The sequence below is a fragment of the Metopolophium dirhodum genome, chromosome 2 (genome assembly GCF_019925205.1).
Source record: "Metopolophium dirhodum isolate CAU chromosome 2, ASM1992520v1, whole genome shotgun sequence".
Lineage (NCBI taxonomy): Eukaryota > Metazoa > Arthropoda > Insecta > Hemiptera > Aphididae > Metopolophium > Metopolophium dirhodum.
In genome coordinates this window covers 13,603,710-13,629,218 of record NC_083561.1, presented here as the reverse complement: position 1 = coordinate 13,629,218, position 25,509 = coordinate 13,603,710, and the positions used below count along the sequence as shown (strand labels likewise).

At 33.2% G+C, this 25,509-nt stretch overlaps 1 protein-coding gene across 1 annotated transcript in view; it reads right to left on the bottom strand.

The window, feature by feature from the left end:
* Positions 1-656: 656 nt before the first annotated feature.
* The window catches only part of LOC132938233 (division abnormally delayed protein), an 86,249-nt gene continuing 61,396 nt past the window's right edge, over positions 657-25,509 (bottom strand). The window contains exons 5-8 of the mRNA XM_061004951.1: positions 6,023-6,288; positions 4,759-4,891; positions 3,324-3,528; positions 657-2,581 (exon numbers count right to left, since the gene is read on the bottom strand). Coding sequence (XP_060860934.1) covers positions 2,412-2,581; positions 3,324-3,528; positions 4,759-4,891; positions 6,023-6,288 — 774 coding nt within the window. The 3' untranslated portion in view covers positions 657-2,411. The remainder of the gene's footprint in view (positions 2,582-3,323; positions 3,529-4,758; positions 4,892-6,022; positions 6,289-25,509) is intronic.

Genomic DNA, 25,509 nt, shown 5'->3' with positions numbered 1-25,509 from the left:
ATTTACACTCACTGTACACGGTTCAACTCTGTTAGAGATCATTGTAATATACATATTACATACCCGCCTATTGCAATATTTATAAGTACCAATAATAATATTAATGTATTATAATATGCTTTTTTTGTCTTGTCTTTTTTTTTTTGCTTGTTTTGTTCTTTTTAATGTATACATATATATATAGTTGCAATTGTTGAACTATAATAATTTAGAAGCTAATAACAAACAAAAATAATAATATGCAGCTGTTAGTAATGCGTCCCGATCCGATTATGTTGGTTCTAATCATCGACATAGACGTTTAAAAAAATGCGATTCAATAGAATAATATTGCGACTGTCGTCGGTCAAACCGAAATTCGCGTATGGCACTGCAGCACGGCCCGAGAGTTTGGCAACGATGTGTAATAATATTTGCTATAATGATAATAGCAATAATACATTCAGTACGTGAACAATGATAATAATATAATATGTGCAGTGTCGTCTTTGGGTCGTCGATATCGTCACTGTTGATTGCTGCGACTACGTGATATTCGCACCCGACTGATTTCCCGCGTCACGTCCGTTGATGTTATTATATTTAATATTTTCCACTAGCCGCAGAAAAACCAAAATATAAACTAGACTCGTATAATATTATATAGGCAATGTGTATATGGTCTAAAAATTGTATTCTTTATTGTATCATAATATATTATAATAATATTATACATATTATAACTATACAGTATATATTTTATTATATTAGCATGAATAAACATTAAAGACAATTTATATAATAATAATTTTTAAATTTGCCTACTTAACTATACAAATCACAGTCGTCAAAATGAAAAATAAAATAATAATAATAAAAATAAAATACAACTAATCCAATACATAATAATAATAAGTTTCAGCTAATCATTATATAATAATTTTTTTTCTCCAACAAAACTCTCATACAAAACAACACAATTCCCTAGTAAATTTATCCAATTCTTCTATATTATATTATTATTGAAATTTATTGTTACGTTCAACGTCGAAAAATATAGGATATTAAATTTTTTATTTAGCAAGCAATCTCTTTCACCCGCTGGAAGCCCAAGAGGAATATCCGATGACGACCACACTCGCGTGCAGTGCCCACAATCCCGTTATCGGTGTCGCAGCGTCTTCTGCAGTATATATTATGTTGCACACATCATAGGTGCATTCACACGATATCATATATATTACGTCTCACGGTAAAAAAAAAACGCGTTACACAAAAAAACGTGTCTCTGATAGTAATAATAATTTGAAAAATAAATAAATAAACAATATCATATATAAATAAATAATAAAAATATTATGTCGGCTCGTTCTTACAGCATATACGTTTTTCGAGGGTCGTTTTTTTTTAATTTTCCTCCCTCACTCGTTCTTTTTTTAAATTTTTTTTTTATCGAAAATCCGATTCCATCTTGAAACGACGACGACAAAATTACGACGTTAATAAATAATGGCCTATATATTAAAATATAATATTACCTATGCACTACACATAAGCTACTTTATATTATAGTAATATTATTATTAAATTAAATTTTGTTCGTGTGTCGAAATATTAAAATATTCAATAGTACACCTATGTACGACTTATAATGGCGTGAAAATCGTACCGTGGAGTCGGCCTTTTTTGTGCGTTCCCCCGCTCGACTAAAAAAAAAATCATATCGCCACGAGTGAGAAAAGTAAAAACAAAAAAGACAAATAAAAAATGCGGAACTAGTGAAAATACAAAATTTTCCGTCAAATAAACGCGTGTAGAGCTTAACAATATAATATATTTATAGATTATTACGGATAAGTGTTCAAAACTAGACTAAACAAATATTTACATTGTTTTTTTTTTTTCGTAAGTTTACATTATTTTAAAATATAAATAATTATTATGTATTATTATTGCTCGAGAACAACAAATAAACCGTAAAGAGACAAAGTTAAAAATTGGGTTATTACGTATTAGTATAATATAAGCCTAATGGTATATAATATATATATAATATTATATTAACGATTGTTATTACAAATTATTGCGCTTGGTTTTCGACAACAAATATATATAAACATATATAGGCTACAGAGAACATTTTACACATAAATAATATCATATGAATACAAATTTTATCAGTCTAAAGGACGTAAAAAAAAACAAATATATAATGACGACAAATTAAAAAAATAGTCTCATTTTGGAAAAAAGAAAAGTTTAAAATAATTAAACGATTAATTGTGTCCAGAAGTGTTATAAATTGTACATATATATAGTTTTTTTCGAAAAGGTACCCTAAAGAAAAGCCGAGTAAATCCAAGAACAAAGTTTCTTTTAACAACAATATAATAATAACTTAACGCGACAAAAACAAAAAATAAAAAGTACGTTTAAAAATATATCCTCGTCTGCAGCTGCTGCAACGCGGGGATGACCATCAAGCACACCGTTATCAATAGGGGTGCGTGCAGTCGTGTAGACGGTGCGGCGCCCGAAGGTTCGTTGGCGTTGATCACTACGTCCGGTCCCGATTTCGGTCCCGATTTATCAGTCGGTTTGACTGAAAAAAAAGAAAAAGAAAAAATTATAACACCGAATTTAAACAATTACATTGTCACGATGCACCTATACATAATGATGTATTATTACTATTGTAACGAACGTGTGCGTTGTCGTTTAAATATTTAACTATAGGTATATTGCTGACGATTACATAATAATAGTTGGCATACACATCGTGCGCGATAATCTTTCTCATTTAGTTATTTGTTTAATAATACAATTTCATATACATATTATGATCACTGAGCCGGGCGAGCCTCACTGAGAAAACTCGTGTGGGAGCCCAAGTGTTCCAAATTACATTATATAAAACAATATACCTATCTATTAAATTATATTTGATAAGTACGTGATTAAAATTTAATGTTTAATATTAGAATTATTTTACATTGTAAAAATAGAAATTTAGATTTATTAAGATAAATTTACAACAATAATGAAAAAATGATTAAATATGGTTCACGAGTAGATGGTTACAAACACTTACAATACGCTTGATTTTTGATTACTATAATGTATTAATTCTTCGGGAGATTGTAATTGCCATTGCAAAATTTGTTTTTTTTTTAAATTAATTAATTAGAAGATTTATTACATGAGATGGTATTTCATTACATAGTTTAGTGCCGGTTATTTCAAAATGTCTACTATAGATTTAGTTATTTGTTTTTCAACAATAACAACCGTGATAAACATATTTATGTCCATGCGTATAATATTGTGAAGAAAACAATACTTACATTGTGAATCGTCGGCGTTAGGCAACTGAGTGGTGATCGGATTTTCGCCGGAACCGTCGCCCGATGAGTAGTCTGCGTTGTCGTCGTCGTCGTCCCAGCCCGAGTTACTGCCTCTGCCGGTGCCACTGCCTTCGCCGGACCCTTCGGCCTCGTCGGCCATGAACGAGTCCGATTGTGGACTCGAACTCAATTGGTTCAACACCGTCTGGAAATCGGTAAGTAAAAGATTACAAATATCGTTCGGCAGTGTTTAAATTTAGAGGGGACAGAGCACACCCCTTATAATTATGTCCTATAATCAATAAGACATTTAGATATATCAGGTACGCACATTATTTTTACACTTTTGCATACCTCTCCTAGTTTTTTCCCAAATCAAGCGATGTCGTTCGGTCACATCTAACGGTGCTATATATTATATATTATTCTGCCCAGCGAGTGAACACGCCGTGGGCCGACGAAAATCGGTTCTTCAGGGCGGCATCCCTACGCGACACCTGTCATAGTGAAAACGGTCTCGGCGGAGAGGTGTCGAGTGAGGATGCGCAGAATCGGCATGTTCTCCCGTTGGACATAGTATATATAGTGGCGGGTATTTACGAGGAGATGGGTCGATAGTGAGAGGTGGCGATTTACTTTCCCTCACACTCGAGTATGATAATATTGTTGTATTGAAAATATCTTAACAATAATAACAGAGTCGAAACGTTTATACCTATTATAACTACTGTACAAAATTTACCAAATCCCATCACATCGCTGTTTAGCTGTTACGACGGTCAGATGTCAGTATTGACTGGTCATTATAAACGGTTAACGCATATTATAATACGCATCGTAACATATTATGATATAATATCCAATATTTAAATGCTTTATTAGCACATTATAAGAAATGCACTATAGGTATATAGGAATAACTAAACAGTAAATAATCGATAATTTTTCGAGTGTTTTTTTTTTACCTTCCTGTCGGATATGTTTTGATTTATAGAGCCGAATCAGAGTTAAAACAAACAATTAACTGTTTGTCTACGTTCCGAGCACATGTATGTATATCACTCGTCATTAATTTCGGGCAAGTCAGTCAATTCAATATATTATTATATTGTACCTATATTATGTATTATTAGTATTATTATTATAGGTATATATGCGTGTTATCCTGCAACACAAGTTCCTATACAACATCAGCAAATACTCCATCCATAAATCACGTTTATGGCTCCGTTAACGATTTTAAACGATCTATCGTCCGACTAATACATATAATAATACTAATAATATTAATAGTATATAATATATCCTTCTACCCCTCCCCGTATATAATTTATCGGATCGTCTAAAGAATAACGCTCGACCGCACTACATCTCCTATACATCACTATATAATATAATATTCTGTACACCAAAGTGATAATATCGTGCAACTCACTTGTCTGATGTGCCTGAGCTTGTCGATGACTTCCGCCACTTTGTTGTCTTGGGAGTTGATGGAAGCCGTCCAATCGAATTCCGGATTGTACATTTGCGCGCTCAACAACGGCCCGACGACGTTGTCCGTATACCTGTGCAACATAAAATATATAACATCGTTATCAATTATATAGGTATAATATATATATATATTATTGCGTACGGCGATGATAAATATTATTTTAATAAATAAACAATAAATCAATAGATCGATAACAAGCGTTTGTGTAACCGAATATGGAATTATAATAATTATTAACAATTGCCGCACACGCGTCTAGTCTTGTTTGGGCATACAATGCTATAATATTATTATTTCGTAATATCATCGTATGATGTACTGCACTGGAGTAGTGGACAATATAAACGCTAAATACACGACGTCTCAGCCGAATGTTGCTGTCTCCGTCTTCAAGTGGCTAATACTTTAGCAAATTTATGTTCTGCAGTTTAGATTCGTTTAGCTTCGTTTAGCCTCGTTAATGTTAATATTAGTATGTGTTTACCTATTATTTAACTTAAAGTAAGATAACAAAAATGTTTAATCATTTATTGAAAGCGATTTTTCGATATTTTAATTTTGAGTAAGTAGCATTTTTAATTTGTAGTATTTTACACACTCTTAAAATTTGTTTCGAAATTAAAATATCGAAAAAAGTGACCAACAAACCACAGAAAATTATGTTACCTTTCAATTTAATAATTGGTAAATTCACTCTAATATTAAAACTAACAAAACTTAACAAGAACTGTTCAACGTGAATTTACCATGTTTCACCCTTATCTAAGACGAAGACGACACATGTGGGTGGAGATATTCTCTTGACGATTCTTGATATATTATTGTATTTCATATTATATGTATTGTATATAGCCAAATAAGTATAGGTATAGAACTACCGTACGACCGTAAATAATTATCACGTTACAATAATAATATATGGCAACAGATATGATGATTATATTCAGGGTTGGGCAGTACATTGTATAACATACAATTATAATTTTATAAAAATGATGTGGCATTTTTAGAGAGAAAAAGGTCCGAGGGGGGCTACAGCCCTCCCAGAAAATTTCAGGAAAATCCAGAAACGCTTTTAGCGTTCTGTAAACATATTACTGTAATAAGTTCACAGAAAACAAAGCAACGTTTTGAATTTTCAGGAGAGCTGCAGCACCCTTTGTTCCTCCCCTAACTACACCACTATTGTAAATACACTTACTCTCCCACAGATCGGCCATTCCAGCAGTCTGTCGTCGTGTAGTTTGTGCACATGGACCGTGCCATGTCCGAGAACAGTCCCCGTACCCTGACCGCGGTTTCCGGGTCAGAAAACTTGGTCAACTTGGATGTGAGCAGTGCGGTGCTAAGGTCCTCTTCTTCGACGTTCCACACTTCTTGGCTCTCTGGCGTCTTGGCTGCACCCGACGATGAAGCTGTAGCCGAGGCGCGAGTGTTCCACCTCGCGGGACCGCAAAAGTATTTCACCTGCGACACCGAATCAAAAATCAAACATCAATTAATATTAGGCTGCAGTGTGTACATATAAGATATAACTAATATAATTGTTTTTCATCGGATCTCCCGACTCATGGGCCATTGAACATATTATATTGTATAGGTATCTTTTAAAGAATAATATAATATTTTACGATGAGAGAGTTAACTATTGTAAAACAAAATTCGTTCAACATTTCAGAAATAATAATTAAATTTTCATCAATGATGATGCCCCGAAAAAACATTTAATGTTTAAAATAAAATACAAAACACACATTTTATTTATGTGGAGTCCATAGTTTTTTATTGTTTTGTTTCTATACGACTTCATTTCATTATCATTACATATATTAATAAAAATCTATTCAAATACGGAACGATATTTTTTTTAACATAACTTATTAACAAACTAGAATAATATATGCTAGTAAACAAAAACCTTAACTAAAAAAGTGTACGATAGAAACGTGCGAATAAAATATGGTGGGCAGACGATCAGTAAAAATATTCAACACGTTAACGTCGTAAATACGTTTAAATAGGTCTCAACTATTACAATGGGTTAGTTAAAAATATTTATAATATATTAAACGAAGATTGATTTTTGTATGAAAGGAGTAACAAACAGAAAACTGACTAATTTTGATTTGTGCACACCACGAAAAGTTCACGCAAATATAATATATTATAATGCATCAACTTAAATAATATTATAATAAAATTGAGGTGAACACCTTTTAAAAGCCATAGTACACGTTTAATATCCAACCGTATTATCAGGCGCAATCAGGGAGGTGTATGGAGGGGCAAAGCACCTGCCACTCGTGCAGCATATTTCAAAGGTCCTTAAAAAATGCCTTGTCAAATTCCCTAATAATGCTGCACATATTATTTATATATGTGCACCAATGTAATGTATAATATTACGACCCAGTGATAAAATTAAAATAATCAAGTGACTTAAAGCACGCCTTTTCAAAAAAAACACGTCTACCCCAAATGCTCCTGAAACAAAATCGTGTGGTAAAAATGTTATATTGATTGCATGACGAAATCCTCGCATACAATAGACACCAAACGCGATATTAAATTGGTTTGTTTAATAATACGATGTACGTATATATATATATTATACTCTCTCGATCGGCATCCGATGTGCGTTTCGATTAGATTGTTATTAAAATAATATAAACATAAAGTCTCGACGATGATTATACCGGAATCTCGGGTTTCATAATAGTACATGTGCACAGTGCACATATAGCTGCTATGGTCGGAGGAAAAGAGAGATAGAAGAGAGAGACAGATAGACACGGTGAGAGACAGAGAGAGACAGAGTGCTCGAGGCAAAGTTTTGGACACACCGCGAGAAACTTTTTGTTTTAAACATATATACTTCTAGGTATGTATATACCTATTGTTTAGTCATCGCGTGTACACACAAACACTCACACACGGTCGCGCTTACTCCATACACACACATATAAATATAATATATATTATTATACTTTTCGGCCGGCCGGTATAACAAAGCGCGCGCGATCGGAGCATGCACAATTGAATTGTGTGTATCTACATGACGATTATTGGGCTCGCGGCGTTAAAGATATACGTGATGTATTATGTGTGTATACAGGGTGAATCACCTGCGAGCATGTTCACCCCCCGTCTTTTCCTTTGTTAATTAATTTATTAAAGTCCTGATTTTTAAAGTAGGTACCTGTGTGTATGCAGGGGAATGTGGGACAAAGTGGACACACCTTTGTCTTTAATTAACCGTATAATTATATTATATCATTGCGTGAGTTTGTAACTTAAATAGCCAGCATTATTGCCAATACGCATAACTAACTTCATATAGTTTTATAATTTATTCGCTATAATTTAGTTTTTTAACTAAATGAACTTAAAGTCATTTTTTCTCATGATTGCCATGACGATATTAAAAAATCATATTTCGTTTGTCAGACATCGTACAAGAACAACCCCAAAAACTACGACACTGGCACTGCGGTGCAGCGTGTTGAATATTATAATTTATATTATACTATAATTATTGTGCAATATGATAACAATAAAATATTATTATTGTTTTTGTAGTTCGGTCGGTTACAGTCGCGAGAGTAATGCGCACTGCAGCGGTGTTTTTAGTTTGGCTTATTAATAATTATACACGAAAACGACGACATATTTCAACAATATTGTTTTAACACAAAGGGCGGGCGGGCTTTTCCCGTTTTTCCGGGACGGCCGTGCGGGAAAACATCGCGGCGGCGCTTTCCGTACGCAGTTTACCGTACTTTTGCATTATTCATCGAGTCGCGTTGTCCTGTAAGTTGTAAACAGTTATTATAATATCGTACGCGCGTATATATTATATTGACACGGACGCGGCGATAAAACAATATTTATCCGCATAACGTCATCCATTGCTATCATATTATCTGTCTTTCTCTCGCTCTCTTATCCATATCCCTCTCCCTTAATTTATGTACGATATTCTAATACTAAATTTTCTCGCAATTAAAATTGCATTCCGTTCGTTCACACAGTTTTGGCGTATTTGTACCGTGAACGACGCGGAAACGGCGGCATGCTAATGATATATATTATGTGTATATATATATATAGGTACAATAATGGCACAATCGCGGTCGTCGTGCGCTGTTATAATATTATTATTATTATTGTCATAGTTCCCGTCGCGAAATTCTTTCGCTGTACAAACACACACCCACACAGTTGCAATGCACATCTTATACATTTTATAATAATATGCGATTGTTCTCTTCCCGTCGGTTGTCTTTGCGATGCGATTCTCCGTGACCACCCGACCGGAATCGCGCTGCATCCGCCGCCGTCTCTCGGAAACGTTTTCTCGTCAAACCCATCACATTTTTGAGCCGCGGGACCGCAGGAACCACAACCGCACCAGTGGCAGAACATTTTCTTTTGGATGAGGCCCAGAAACTGTTTATACCTACCACCATCGCAGCTTATAAGTTCTCTTTTATAATAGTGTTTTGACGGAAGTTGGGGTGATTTTCAGTCACTATCGAAAAACGTATAGACATTTTTATAGTTTTTTTTCAATACGTTTATCGGTCGCATATATAATATGTATACAGTGTTAGTTGAGACTATTCGTTGCTCGGTCAAATCGTTTTCGTCGCATGCATTGTACGAATATTGCATAACATTTTGTATCGTAGATACATATATTATTATATTCAACGATTGTCAGAATAATAATTTATTCAATTGTATGACATTATCTTACTATTATTTTTTTTTTTTTTTGATAACAGAAAGTTATTATTTAGTTTACGTCCCCTCGCTTTCCCTACTACCCGTTTTAACCTTCGTCACCGGTCGGTCAATAATAATAATATAATAGGTTGTGATTAGGTTTTTTAACAAGCGTCACGAGCAAAATGAAACGGCGTCGAAATTGTTTTATTTACGCGTACGTGACTGCTGCAGCAGTATACACAGACCCAGACATACAGACACACACACACAGACATACAGACACACACACACACACTACCTGTAATACCAACGACTACCGCGGTCGAGGCGATAAATCTAAGAATTTATCGCCGCGCGTCGGCCGCGAAATCATTTCGGTCGTTGTTGTAACACGCAGGGGCAGCGATAAATGCGCGACGAGTGCACGCCACGGACACGACCAGTTGCAGTCGCACGTTTTCTCGGATTGAGTTTGCAGCTCAACGGTTGTGCTGTTTCAAATGCATAAATTATTAGTAATATATTTTAAAACACGATGACGACATGTAAAAAAAAAAAAAAAATAAAAATAGTAAAAAATGAAACGATTAAATGTTTCGGCAAACAGAATAATAATAATATAATATACTCCCGGCAGTAGGTATGTGCGCTGTTCGACTGTGAATATATATTTTATTATTTTTATAGTTGTGGCGACAATGGTATAATATTATATTATTCGCAGTGTCATAACTCAACGAGTTGATGGGTGCGCCCCTTATACCCGAAATGTTCGAATTAAGCTCGATTCGATCATTTCAAATCATTTATCATTCATCCTATATTGGCATATGTGTATCTATCGATTTGGTTGTTGTGTTACAACGACGCAACTAATTAAGAAATAAAATATAAGCGTAAAAATGTATTTTATATGTCTATAATAATTTGTAATTATCTAAATGATTTTTAAATTGTAGCTATTTATTAACTTTAAAAAAAAAACTAATTTTTATATTAATGTGTATACAATTTGAAAATTATACATATTTTTAATTTGTAGTTATGTGTAATTATTATAATAAAAACAATTAGTTTTAGATATATTTCTGACCGTCAACTCATGTTCATTGATAAATATATTTTATATAGATTATTGCAACGAGTGCAGTTCGAATATTACATTATTACCTCTTTTTTTTCCCTAGCGCAGCTCAACAAAAATAAGTGCAACTCGACCTTATGGCTTATTACATTATCGGGGTGAGTCATCCGATGGGGATAATCCTCTGCACACATAAAGCCATTTTTCCGGTAAGTATTATCATTTTATAAGTCATAACGGTACTCCGTATCGTAATAAAAAAAATGATTATGTTAGGATTCAATGCAGAAGACATACAAGTAATATTGGCAAACAAAAACTAAAAATACAGTTTTAATTTTATTTGTGGCATACCTATAGCTAGAGTAGTTCAAAACTTAAATGTGTAAATGCATAATTATCATTGTAATAATTTTTATTTATTCAATTCGTACCTATATTACACGTGTTATATAGTATAATAATTTTATCCCTGAAAAGTTATATTCTTTTTTCAACAACGAACAAAATACTTGTTTATACCGCTTGTAAACATTTACGAATAATATGCATACACATTAATGTTGTACATATCTTTGACTTTAAGATATACGGCGTATGACTACCTCAGAAAGTTATATATTGTGTAGGGTGTCATGCGAGAGACTGGCTGTACATTGCGACAAGACACCCAAGAACTACACATTCCCGATCACTTCACCGACGAGCGTATGCTGTTATACATGTAAGCACTAATACATCGTATAGGCTGTAGTGTGGGTAAGCGTGAGATATATTAATTTTCTTATAATTAAACCGTACAATGTATACTCGCGGTGCAGACACATTGTACTAAATAATACACACACACGCAATATAATAATATATTATATATAATAAAATATATATAATGCGCTCGAACACGTGTGTGTGTGTGTGTGTGTGTGTGTGTGTGCACAAGACGAAGAATGCGATAAAACATATTATAAATTATAATAATATCGTACGCATATATATTGGTACGTACATTGTATATAATGTATGCGCGGCCTATAGATCACGGAGGGAAGATTGCGTAGCGTGGGAGGCCGGAGAAGAACGGCGGCGGCGTATATACCATATACCGAGAGAATATTATCGTATATACCTGTATGTAGGTATACCTCTATATTTACAATATAATATATATTATAAAAATACGTAATATGCAGGTACGTTGACGATCATTGTGTGGCGTAGTTCTTTGACGGTCGCGAGCAGGCGCGCGGATTCCGTACCGATGACTCTTCTCATTCTTCTCGTGTTCTCCTTAGATATATAATATATATATATTCCTATTCCGTCCGTTCCTCTTCTTCTTCTTACTATTATTATTATTATTATTCTCCTTTTCCTTCTCCTCCTCCGCCTCCGACTCCTACTTCTCCTCCTTAACTTCTCCTCAGACCAGTGCCGCGGCGGCGCTGAAGTATATAGGTACGTATAATAATAATAATAAGCGTGAGTATGCGAAGCGGCGGCGGCGGCGGTGGTTGTGCATGTGTAAACCAGGGGAGGCGAAGTAGGAGGAAGAGGGGAAAAATACCTCGTGACTGTAAAAGAAACAATGAAACGCGCGAGACGTGGGGGGGGGGAGATTATTAAAAAAAAATAATAATAATAAAAAAGCATAAAAAAAAATAAAAAACGGATAACAATGAAACGGACGGGGTCTCCGACATGTCTGAACTGGTCTTCGGCGGTGGTGGCGGCGGCGTACACACGCGGGCCGACTGAAGACGTTGTCGTCGCCTTCGGGCTGCAGCGACGGTGACGACGTCGAGACGGCGAGGCGTAGAGAAAGACGGCGAGAGGCTGTGAGAGAGAGAGAGGTGGACAATTTAGGGCGCCGCCGTCGTTTGATAATGAAAAAATATATATATTATATTATTATTATTATTCTCAATGAACCGCGTACGCGCGGCGATGCGCAGACGACCGCGACAGGCCCGCGTTTCTCACGGCAATAACCAACACCTATATATATATATTATATTATATACCTGTAATTATTCGATTTGTTTTTTCCTCCAAATCATTGTTAGTAACGCGGGCTCCACCACCGTTCTCTTTCTATTATAACATGAACGATTTTTGTTTTTGATTTACTCGTTGCGTAGTCACCGATCTATAGTCGACAACGATAATAATTAGCATATACCTATTATACTCACATTTCAGTGCGCATCGATGCCTTCGAAAACGACAAAAACAGAGAGACAAAATATAGTTTCAGCCAAAATCATGACATTTTTACTTGCAGTCACTACTGTAACACACCCCTAGGTAGGATTAGCTGATCTGCTGATTGCACTCACGTCTTATTGCGGTACGAACGGAACGTTTTGTTTATTCCTTGACGCAATACTATGCGCATCAAGGCAGTTAAAATCAGAGTGTTTCGCAATGTTTGAATAAAGTTTTTCACGAAAAATCTCCCGTGAAAAAAACGACTACATATTTTAAACACACCACCTGCACGCCGGAGGTGCAGTAATCCCAGTGTACCGAGTGATCAAATACCTACAATAAACGCGTGATAAATAACACTGTGGCGGATGTGTAAGTACCTATAACTTATTATATCGTTGTTGGACACAACCACACTCACACACACACACACACACACACACACACATGTGTATATATAAAATGATACGAACAATGTAAACGGAATTCTTCAAATGCGTTAATACATAATAAAACAATATTATATATGTTGTGAGCGGACAAATTACTTTCTTTACACTTACGAAGAGCCAATTTCGTAAGAAAAAAAAAATAAGACGCATGAATAAGACGAAAAAAGTTTTCCCGAGATATTTATATTGAAACATAAAAACCATTCTTGACATGGATTGATTTAGGTTCTCCTTTATAACATTATAGGTTTATTTTCTCCTCATTTATCGAATGTTTTCACCATAATATAATTATTGCGCACGTTTAAGCAGTAAGATACGATATATATTTCTGCGAGTTTTGTGTACCTACCTATACGTTTCAGACATTCAATTCGATCAAATTCGATTCGAGAATACGATAACACTTTCCGTGATGTAAATACAACGCGAACGCATAGAGTGGAATAGGGTACATACATAATGTTTTAATCAATAATAAACGTAAAGGTGAATTATGTCTGATTCAATATTAAATAACCTATCTTTAATAGGTTAGTACATTTCATATATGTACCTACGTCGCACTAATATAATATGTATAATATTATAGGGACTGCACACGGTCGACTATGTTGTCCTATATACATAAATACAGGATGATTGCCGAGCATGCTCGTCCCATTTCTTTCCCTTTAACAATGGATTTATTCAAACTATAGTTTATCAACTTTTTAAGTACCTACGTATAAAAAATAAATACATATAGATTTTTCAATAACGATTGTCCTGTGGTATAAATAACATTATGGGGGCTATGATGATTTGAAAATAATAGTAGGTACCTAATCAATATAATTTTTTTTTAGATAACATTTCAAAATTTGTAAAAATTGTCCGAGTATAATAACTAATAAGTACTAAATTAAATATCACATATTATATAGTTTTGTAAAACCATTTTTAAGCAATATAGTATCCTATTTATTCCTTTGCGTATTATAACAACTCAGAAACTATTTCGAATTGGTATTTAGACACATTAACATTTTCAAAAAATTATCTGTTTAACAATTTTCAGTGGTTAGTTCTCATTTAAAAAAAAAAGTTTGGATCATCTGCACTGGACAGTCCTTATTATACTTATGATATAAAAATCTCAGTAGGTACCTATTTGAAAATAATAGGTATGTGCCTTGAGTAAACTTAAAAAATACAAAAATCAGAATTTGACTAAACTCATAGATAAATGAAAAAATGGTGCAGGTGTCACGCTATAGGTAAATCACCCTGTATTATGAAGAAATGTAATGTTTGCCGTTGAAACGTTTCTACACAACAACTGAACTCGATACATTGACGTTAAAGTTATTCCAAAGCCTACAGCTATAATACATATATGAAATGCACTCATGCGTTGATGGTTCAATTAATCCATATTACACTCATTGTATAATTGCAGATACTTTTATACATTATATTACTATAATGTTTTAGCATGATCAATAAATTATTAACGAATTGCACAACGAATGCGATTATGAAAATAATAATATGCACGCGATGTGTCCATAAAACATCCACGCACGGGTGTCATTAAAATGTAAATTTAAATATATGTGAATTAAGTATGCGCTTTATAAGACTTATAGCGAGCGTATGATAATATACGGGAGATTTTTTATTTTGTTTTCCTTCGAATGTAACTATCTCGCTTATTGTTGTTGTGGCTCCCTTCGGTCAATACAAACCACTCGTCGTGGAACCGATGCAATTGACATTTTACCCAAACACAATTTACATTTAATTCTCGAATTAATCATTCAGCGTGCTTTTTTTGTTGTTAAATTAACCTTGGTATGAGATTTCAATACTATGTACAACAAACAAAAAAAAAAACCTCATAAAAAATTGGTATTTTTTAACCGCAATTTGACCGTATAATAACCGCGTTGCATAAATAAACGACATCTTGTCTTGTTGTTTTTTTAACGCTACCTTGCAGCCATACGATGTGGAGGGATCTCGTCCTAAAGCAACAAATACCTGAATAACGATCGATGCAAATTAAAACTACATAAGTACGTATGTATAGATACCGAACTTAAACGGGAAAAAGGCGTTTAATTCCCAAATCGAGTTATCACCGCGCGGACCGTGGTACACTGAAAATGTTGAATTTCAAAACTCGTTCTGACCATCATCGTCTCATACAATACCTATTTATGTATATACATATTATGTTATGTTTGTGTGTGTGTGCGCGAGCTTATTTATTATTATACGAAATCCTTGCAGCGTGTGTAATATTATAATAACGCACGCATGCATAATATTATTATCATTATCCATTATTGTTATTATTTTTATTACGTACTGCAGGTTACCTATAACCAATTATTAAACGACAATGACGTTTTGTTGCACACGAATTACCGATGACGATAATATTATGCACGTATATATACGGGGTGGCCCATTTAACGTAATACACTCTTTATTTGAGAAAATATCTCCTATAAGTACATCATTTTTAGTTACAAAAAAACGTTTTTGGAAAAAAACTATATTTTTATCGTTATCAAGTTTATCAAACGTTTGAATGACTATGTACATTTTTATTTCATATTTTCATATTCCGAAGCAGGATGCCCGTTCGGAGCAATTCGATCTACCAAAATAAAATGTCGGTCAAATAATTGATTAGTGATAATTTATAAGTTTTAAGTATTGAAAGTTTAGACAATCAGAGTAGTTATACCACCAACATTTTAGGGGTAGTCATGTACCACTCCATTATGCTCATCAAAACTTTAAATACTTAAGACCCATACAGTACTCATCCAAAATTCGATTTTGAATCGAACATCAAAGTACTCCAAAAAAATATTCTGCTTAGGAATAAGGATTTAAAAATACATGTGTTATCAAAAATAGTTAAAAATTTATAGAATAATAACAAAAATGTAGTTTTTAACGACTTAAATATTTATGTAAAAAAAATAATAACATTAATAGTTATTGAAATAATGAGTGTCTTGCGTTAAGAGTGGATCATCCGGTATAATATTTGGTGTATTATAGTTATCGCATATAATATACTAAACAAATCAAGTTTGATTTGATTTTCGCTGAAGTCAACGAAACATAATATTATTTGCTTTCCGTTCTACGTTACTACAGAGCGCAGGCGTTTCAATTTACTTTTTATCGAATAATTTACACGATACGCCGTAATTTTGTTTCAAATCTCAAAATCAGTCGATTACAAATGCATTAACATCGAATATATTATATTATACTATTACTATATTCCCATACGGCCGTGCGATCGAACGAATTGTGTTTATATTATCCATCTCAACCGGAACAAAACGTGTAGGCACTATAATTACCTAAAATATGTCGTGTGACATAATGATAATATTATATTCCATACTGCAATACGCACATTGCACACGCAAGTGAGAAATGTGATGTTCTATAGTAATATTAAGTGTACGTCGATATTTTAATTCGATTTTCGCGTGACGTCCGATCGCGGATTATCGATAACATATTTTAACTTATATTATACGATTTCTACAATATCTTACGAATATGATGATAGGTATAGACACTCGACCGAACACGTAGGCGTTGCAGGATTTACGAGGTCGTTGTTTTCCATTTCTCGAATAAACCACTCTGCGGGATGATCGTAAATCAAAACGCGGTTTTTGACGAAACGAGTGGGTCGTATCGAACTTTTGGGGTGTGTCGCGTACGTCACTTCAGGCTGTGCCGGCGTATCATGCTCTTTCTCTCTCTCACTCTTAAGTCTTTCTACATACACACACACACATGCATATTATATACTTGAATAAATATAATGCTTAGTAGGTATTTTATACTGCTAAATATTATTATATTGGCCATGGTTTGCTTGACACGTATTTATTATACCTGTATATGTATATATATTATATGTACATATTGTTTTATGCTATAACGTTTACGTAAATAATTAGTTTAATAATATTATGTATTAGGTATTATCGTGTTTCGTTAAACTTTAATACCGTATACGAGCTGTATGTATATATGTGTATAACATATCCCAGTAACCTATAAAGGTGCAGATCAATATGTATGTTATTATTGTTCCACGACGACCGTGCTGTCGCCTATACACTCGTCCGTTCGAGCGTGTATCTCTGCTGCCAAAAACTTAATCAAAGGAAAACGCCCGACGACAAGCGTTACTCTAATTGTCACTTATTGTTCGGGAAACGCCAACATCGAATAAAAAGAAAACGGACGCTTCCCTGTGCCTCCCCGCCACCAGTGCTATATATAACTCACAGCTCGTGCGACGACGATAATCAAACTAAAAGAATTGGGTCTTGAAAATAAATAAATGATCGACACATCACAACGATTGCGATTGTTCCTTTTTACGACCGCCATTTCAAATGGAAGTGAATAAAATACATTTTTATAAATCCTAAAATGATTGTCAAAAGAACCGTTTCGATATATTTTATGGACATACTTATATATTATTGCAGTCGATTCAATAGTTTACAACTATAGATAAGACTTATCCTAGTTCGTTTGGTCATATACATATAGTAAATAGCTTTTGCAATCAATTATCGTAAGTTGTAAGTAGAATATTTTTAAGTAAAGTCAGCATTTAAACTATCATACACGAGCATATAATATTATTATCGTCATTGTTAAAGATGTAATTATTACAAATTTGCAATTAATCATTAACTCGATTCTAAATAGTTGTCTTATTAATGTTTTATATTATATTAGGTTAGAAATAGTAGGTATAACAATTATTTGAAAAAAATACACTATTTCTAATTACATATTAGGTACCTTCTATATTATACTATAGGTGAAACTATTTCTAAAAATATTTTAATCAATTTTTTAATCGAACTGCTGCCGTACATATTATAAAATTATCAGATTTCTATTATACTAGAATACTAGTAGTACCTATCTATACCAACTAAATTTCTATTATATACCTTCTATACTCAAATAAACCAATAATACCGCGTACACATTTTACAAAATTTGTTCACTATGTAATATGTATATATTGTTAACAATTTATCGATTTTAATTAATAACTCTTCAAAATTAATTATTCTACTGTAATTAATTACTCCCACGTCCGGCTATACGATTTATAACTGGCTAAAATAATGGTCATATTATAGTTTAATTAACAGTTTGTCTATTAGTTCGCAGTATTAATTGTCCCTCGTACCGATGTAATAATATATTTTTGAAAGCTACCATCAGAGTATTCCTACCATCGTAACGTTAATTATTCTATTCGATCAACACTCAACTATATTAAAACGTTATCGAAATCAATGAACTGCCTGTATATACTTTATAGCTAGCATGCCTAATTATTGTAGTTTTGCGTGGCTGATACAGATGAAAAAAAAATTTAATACGACGAACGTTTAATAATATAATAATAATAATAATAATAATAATAATATATGTAAAGCGGTCCCTAATTTAGTCGTCGTGCAACGGATGTTTGTATAGCACTGGGTTATTATACTGAGTGTGTGTTAAACAGATTAGTGTCATCGTGCGTAAAAAAAACAAGTAACGAATTAGCAAAAAAAAAAATACCACGCTCGGACCCTTTGCTAGTCGGAAACAGTATAATAATAATATGTACGCAAATAATATAATAATTACACGGCGCAGACTCGTGTGCTATAGATAATAATATGATATAGGAAATAAAACGCGAGTTTCGGTTCAAAGCCATTTACAGTAGCGAGTTTCACGTAAACAAATTTGTAACGATTACAATATAATGTTGTAAGCTATGCAAAGTCTCAAAATCTTTCTCCTAGGTAATCACTATTTCCAAAGTTTTGAGGTTTTTAGTTTTTACGTTGTAACATTTTTTTTCATCGTTTTTATCGTAGGTAAATTATATTATGTATGCCCATTGTTTTTTTCGTTAGTCGATCATAATAATAAATAGTCAGCGCATAATAATAGTAATAATTTACACTCATAAACGAACTGTCATATAATATGTTTTTTTAGCGAGTATAACGAAATTGTTTGAAATTTTCAAATTAATAAAAAAATTAAACCGGAAGAACCTCGGCCAATATGGTGGAATAACAGCACTACTCGATATTATATATATAGTAAATTAATATATAATAAACAGGTACCGTTTGCGAGAAACCGTTAGGACGCACTACACACAATCGGATGTATTTGAAATTCCCTTCTTTAATTTTTTACGTACGTTTTATAAGTGTACCCGCCGTAGTTAGACATGACAGAAACGAATAAATCATTTTTCTGTTATTGCACGACCATAATGAGAATTCCGAGCAATTATACTCAATTTGAAAAAAATTATTCTCGGGAACGATAACCATAATTTGCACCGTAAATTATATTATGTACCTACGTCTCGGTCGATACTTTACCGACATAAAATATGTAGGATTCACAATTAAGAGTCCAATCCGCACTTTATCGAGGAGACTGTATACAAATACCTAACAGATTTTCACTTGGCTGTTTTATTCGTATGCATACTGCAACTCGATACAACCGTTTAAAATATTTTTACATTTTTAATAATATTATAATAAAGTAGTAAAAATGTTTTATTTATAGTTTTTTTATTACGGTATCTAATCTGAAATAATCAAGTTACAAATTATTATAATTTAAACGCATAATAACGGCCGCGTACAATTTCCAAATCCGTGTGCTTACATCGCATAATTCAAAATTATTCGCTTACCAAAATACGATAAACTTCATTCAGGATATAGGTATACAAAGCGGTCGTTTGTGTAATTGTGTTTACCTGTTTCATTATCAAGATTCCGTGTACAGACACGAATATTATTATTTTGTGAAAAAAATCCCATTCATTCGAACAATAATTATAATATCGTACGCATAACTATTTTATAAAAAAAAACCGTGAATGTATTGTAACATTTGTCTCCGTCGGAACATCGAACTATTGAGTTTCCACTTGCGTGCCAAATAATATTATTTATCTCGATTCGTCAAAATTCGTGTTACGGAAGGGTACGAATGACTAGATCCGTCGTGACGTGTAGTATTATTATATCGATTCCGCGTGAACCTAATTAAGGTGGGTTTCCACTACAGAATTTTATACATTCACGTGTGTAGTGTGTAATAATCGTTTGCTATGATTAGTATAGTTGATATTCATATTAATTCGTAGTGGGCTTTGGTTAATATACCTACCACATAGTGTTTATACGTTCTCACCACACCACAAACCACATTACTACGTTGTTGGATCCACAGTTCAATGGTTTCGTGTGGCACGGTGGTATAAACAAAAAATATAATAATATATTAATATGTATATAGAATCATAGAATAATATCGGTTTTATAACCACTTTTAGAAGCCCGTATTGTCAACCAATATGAAACGACCGTTAAAACTTCGAGTGTACCTAAGTCAATAATATTCGTATGCGCGAGAACGCATAGGTACTACACTCGTGTCATGTGTGTTCTATATTATAGTAGAAACCCGCGCCTTAAATATCGCATGGTATAGGAGAATATCGCGGTTGTCGCGCGGTATCAGGTAACATAATATTATACGCACATATTGTATAAAGGTATATATATACGCTTCGAGTCGTTTCGTCGACAAATCGACCGACCAAAACCTACGACAACGCACTGCAATAAAAATAATAATAATAACACTGACTCTCGTTTTTTTTTCTCCCCAGCCGAAACCCACGCGGTGTTTGTTTAGTCTCCCCGGCGCAGCCCGGTTTCCGACCTATGCGCACGTATTGTATACAGACACACTCGCACAACCGCACGTTCGTCGGGACAGGAGCACAATGATATTATAACTACTTCGCCTACCTGTAATTATACCTATATATACAATAAAATATTTTATATTGTACGTGGACAGGTGGCGGGGGGGGGGGGGGAGGAGGAGGAGGAGGAGGAGGAGAACGAGCGAAACGTAAAACTGCAACGAGAGCGTATATTATATAATGCGGTGCACACGAAACACTCGTACGTATACATAAAAAAAAAAGAATTGGTATATATTGTGGTACGGCTGAACGTAAAAAACCAAAACGAAACGTAAAAAACTAGTCGTAAGTACAAATAACTGTATAGATTGTAGATGTATTTTAAATAATAAATAAAAAAAAAAAAGTACATACGTCGGGTAGGAGACGCCTTTGTCACGCGGACGGACGCGCACCGGACGAATGCGAATCGACACGAAGATTATAATGCATACATAATATTAATATTATTATGTGCTGGCGCGGGTGTCGATATCGGTTTGCCAACGCTTGAATGTCGAGTATTCCGATTGCATTGATATTATAGTGTAATATCGCTCTGACTACGCATACGATATTAAGAATATTATGTTATATTACATTTAAATATTTAACCAACGATTTAACGCATAGAACGTCCATTTGGTCAAATAACTTTATTAACGTTTTTGGAAATACTTTTTTTTATACATAACTTTGAGTCGTTGCGAGAGATTACATTTTTATCGTTATCGTTTTGTTAGAATTTTAATTTTTCGAATGATAACGTTCATTTTAAATTTTATATTCTGAAGCAAATAATAGATATTATTCGGAGTATTCTGAAATCTATACAAAACAAATTTCGGACGAATAGATATATATTTAGTTGTAAGTTTATTTTAAAAATTTGATAAGCGGAGTAAACAGTATTGGACAAATATTTGCGGGTAATCCCTGTGCACTCCACTCAGCTCATCTATACTTTAAATATTTATTACACACAAATTGCTGGTCGAAAATCTTATATTCATGCATCAAAGTATTCCAAAATATATTTTACTTTGAAATATGAAATTAAAAACACACATTGTTATTTAAAAAAGAAAATCTTAAAAGTACAATACCAATTAAAATCTTTTTAAAAATGGTCAATTTTAAAAAAATAAATGTTGTTTTGTGACAAGTTTAAAACTTTAAAATTTTAAAAATTGTGTCAACATAAATTTTTAAAAACATTGACATTTTTTAAAATCGCGATAGTGTCTATGATCACCCAGTGTGGCGTATAATATGTGGTCCGACGAAATTATATAATATGATACAATAAATAAACTATACAAGCAATTAATCGTCGGAATTATAATATTATTATTGTTGCACGCACCAAAAGCGATTAGATTATTAAATATTGTTATCTAATAACGCATACGCGCAAAACATAAATTACATATTTATCATAATAGTTGATGATTTCGCGGTAATATATTATAATAGGAATTATACACGCATATTAAGTATACATAAATTATTTATTATATTAATTATATAATATAAATAATATATAATTTTAAACTCGTTTAAACTTGATTTTTTTCTCGATCGACCGAGCACTTGGTTATATATATATTATGTACAACGGAATAAAACTCATAATAAAGTACTCAAATATATAATCGTATATGATACAGGGCGATTCACTAAGCATGCTTACCCCCATTTTTGCATTTATTGATTAATTTATTCAAATTCTGATTTTTTTTTTATTCATTAGATAAAAAAAAAATACTATGAACTATGATATTATGGTACGTTATTATGGTGTTTGATCAATAATGCCACCCAACATTTTAAATTACATTTGAAGGGATTCAAAACCGACGAATGTTATTGATGCTAAAAATATCTATTTTTATTTTTAAATTTTCAAACATTAATGTTATACATTCTACAACTAATCATCCTTTTTCATTTAAAAAAGTCTTTCGTAGGATCATACATAATATACGTACACATATTACGTTTTCAATATCGAAATTCATGGAATGTTTGTTTTTAATACCCGAGGCTTGACAATAAGTTTATACAAAATTCTTTAGAAGTTGATCTTACTGGAATTTCAAAAGCATAAAGCCACATGTATAATTTATGGGTGGGAATTGTCCACCAACAGGTGGAAATCGTCCTAAAAACCGACTAGTGGCAAATGATCGGGTAGCAATTGACCTAGATTCTAATATTATTTAGTGTCGAATGCAGTGTAACTGTAGAACTAGACGTTCACAACAAACTCACTGGTCCTAAGTCGTTGAAGTACATATTATATATTATACAGACATATGCACACGCACAGTGATTGAATCATTGAAAATATAAAATTGTGAAACGTTTTTGTATAATAACAAACTACTAATAATAATATTAGCTAACATACATTCTTTAGGTACCTATAGCAAAACCACATTTTTCTCGCAATTCTCATTTTGTATAGCCAAAATAAAGAACATAAAAATTACTAAAGCGAGGTGTGTATATCTATAGTGACCTTTACTATTGGCTTCTTGCAATATTTAAATTATTAAAGAAACTGTTAGGTATATTATAGTATTAATGTTAATAATCCTGACTTGGATCGTTTTTGACGGTTATTCGTAAAAAATGTAAATATTAAAAAAATCCTACGTAGAGCACTATATCATTCCTCCGTAAAAAATGTTGTATTATATGTTTTGTATTAATGCTATCAGCAAACACTATTAGACGACGGCGTAGCGTAAAATGGCACGCTGATGTTTATCTTGACAGTAATTATGTTTATCTCGAATGCAATTTCAAAGACGTAAAACTGTAGAAGTAAAATTACGTTTTAAAAGTAAAATATCCAATATTGAATCAAGATTGTGGATCTGTAGATTTCAACACGTGCATTAGGAACCGATGAAAAATGCATATTATGTTTACGTATACCTACAGCTAATATTATGCATTATTATTGTCGATAACAATAATTCGGTCGGTAAAAGAAAATAGTTGCGAAATAACAGGCAATGACATCCGAACCCTATCGTATTATTATCGTCTCGGCCGATGGACGGTAGCAACAATATTAGTGATAATAATTAATCAAAGTAAAAACCGTAAGAATACGAGTGCGAGACGACTCGACGGCGCTTCGGGAAGTACTGCTCCGAAATCTCAACGCTGCGGCACAGCATCGTAGGCCGCCACGCACTACTGCACCGTAGTTGACGCTCGACTTAAATTATAATATGTTTGTATGTTTGTGTGTGTGTGTGAAGCCTACCGAGAAATATTGCGGCATAATAGCATTCCGGTAATATGTCGAACGATAAAAATAAGTGACGGAATTCTCCGATAGAATGTCGCAGTGGTTTTGCCGTGTAACTGTTCATACGTGTTACGCGTTTGTATATATCTATATGTATATATCGAACTACTATTTTTTTTCATCCTCCTCCTCCTTCACCTGCTCCTTCATCAACTCCTTCTCATTCTCCGTTTTCTTCTTCTTCTTCCATCTCTCTGCGCTTATATTATAACGAACTTAAATTATACTCTTTGTCAGTTTGTCCTTAAAACACTCGCTCGCGCATCTTTATACGCTACGTCTAATTATCGTGGACGATGCCGCTCCCGAAAACGTTTCTATCATAAATCGTATCACGGTAGGCTGCCGCCGTAAATTAAATTCGAACGATGATGGACCAGTACATTCGTAATATAGCCCTGAAAAAGCGCAGCAAGCATTTGTGCACTTAAGAATACCCTAAGATATGCGAAAACATTTTTATCTAGTGGCTTATTTTATATAATATTAAAAATAAATAAAATATATGGCATCTAGAAAAAGAACCGATGTTAAGCAAGACACATTCGAGTCGAAAAGGTACGTGTAGTATAATACACTGGAATACTCAATCAAACCACGTAGCCATGTTGCAGTGCGTGGAGGCTTTCGAATAATCATAATAATATGGTAGGCATATATAAGAACATGTTTTTTTTTGATAAACGTTATTAAAGGAAACTATGCAAAAACATGCAAACAATATGCCTCGAAAAGCAAAAATAAAACTGATTGTATGACTCAAAAATTAAAATTACCCAATTATGCAACATAAAACTACATTTTTTTTTTTTTTTTTATAGTTTTTTATCGTAATTTTGTATTTAGTTCACGAGAACCTGAACTATTTTTTTTTGAATAAATGCATTTTCAAATTAAATTGTTTTAATTCTTAACAATACGATTACATATGAATATATTTCAAAATGTGTGGTTTCAGGAAAATACATAAAATATGTGTGTGTACCTATATTATAGACACAAGGCACTTAACGCGTCATGTGCAGTGCGCTTA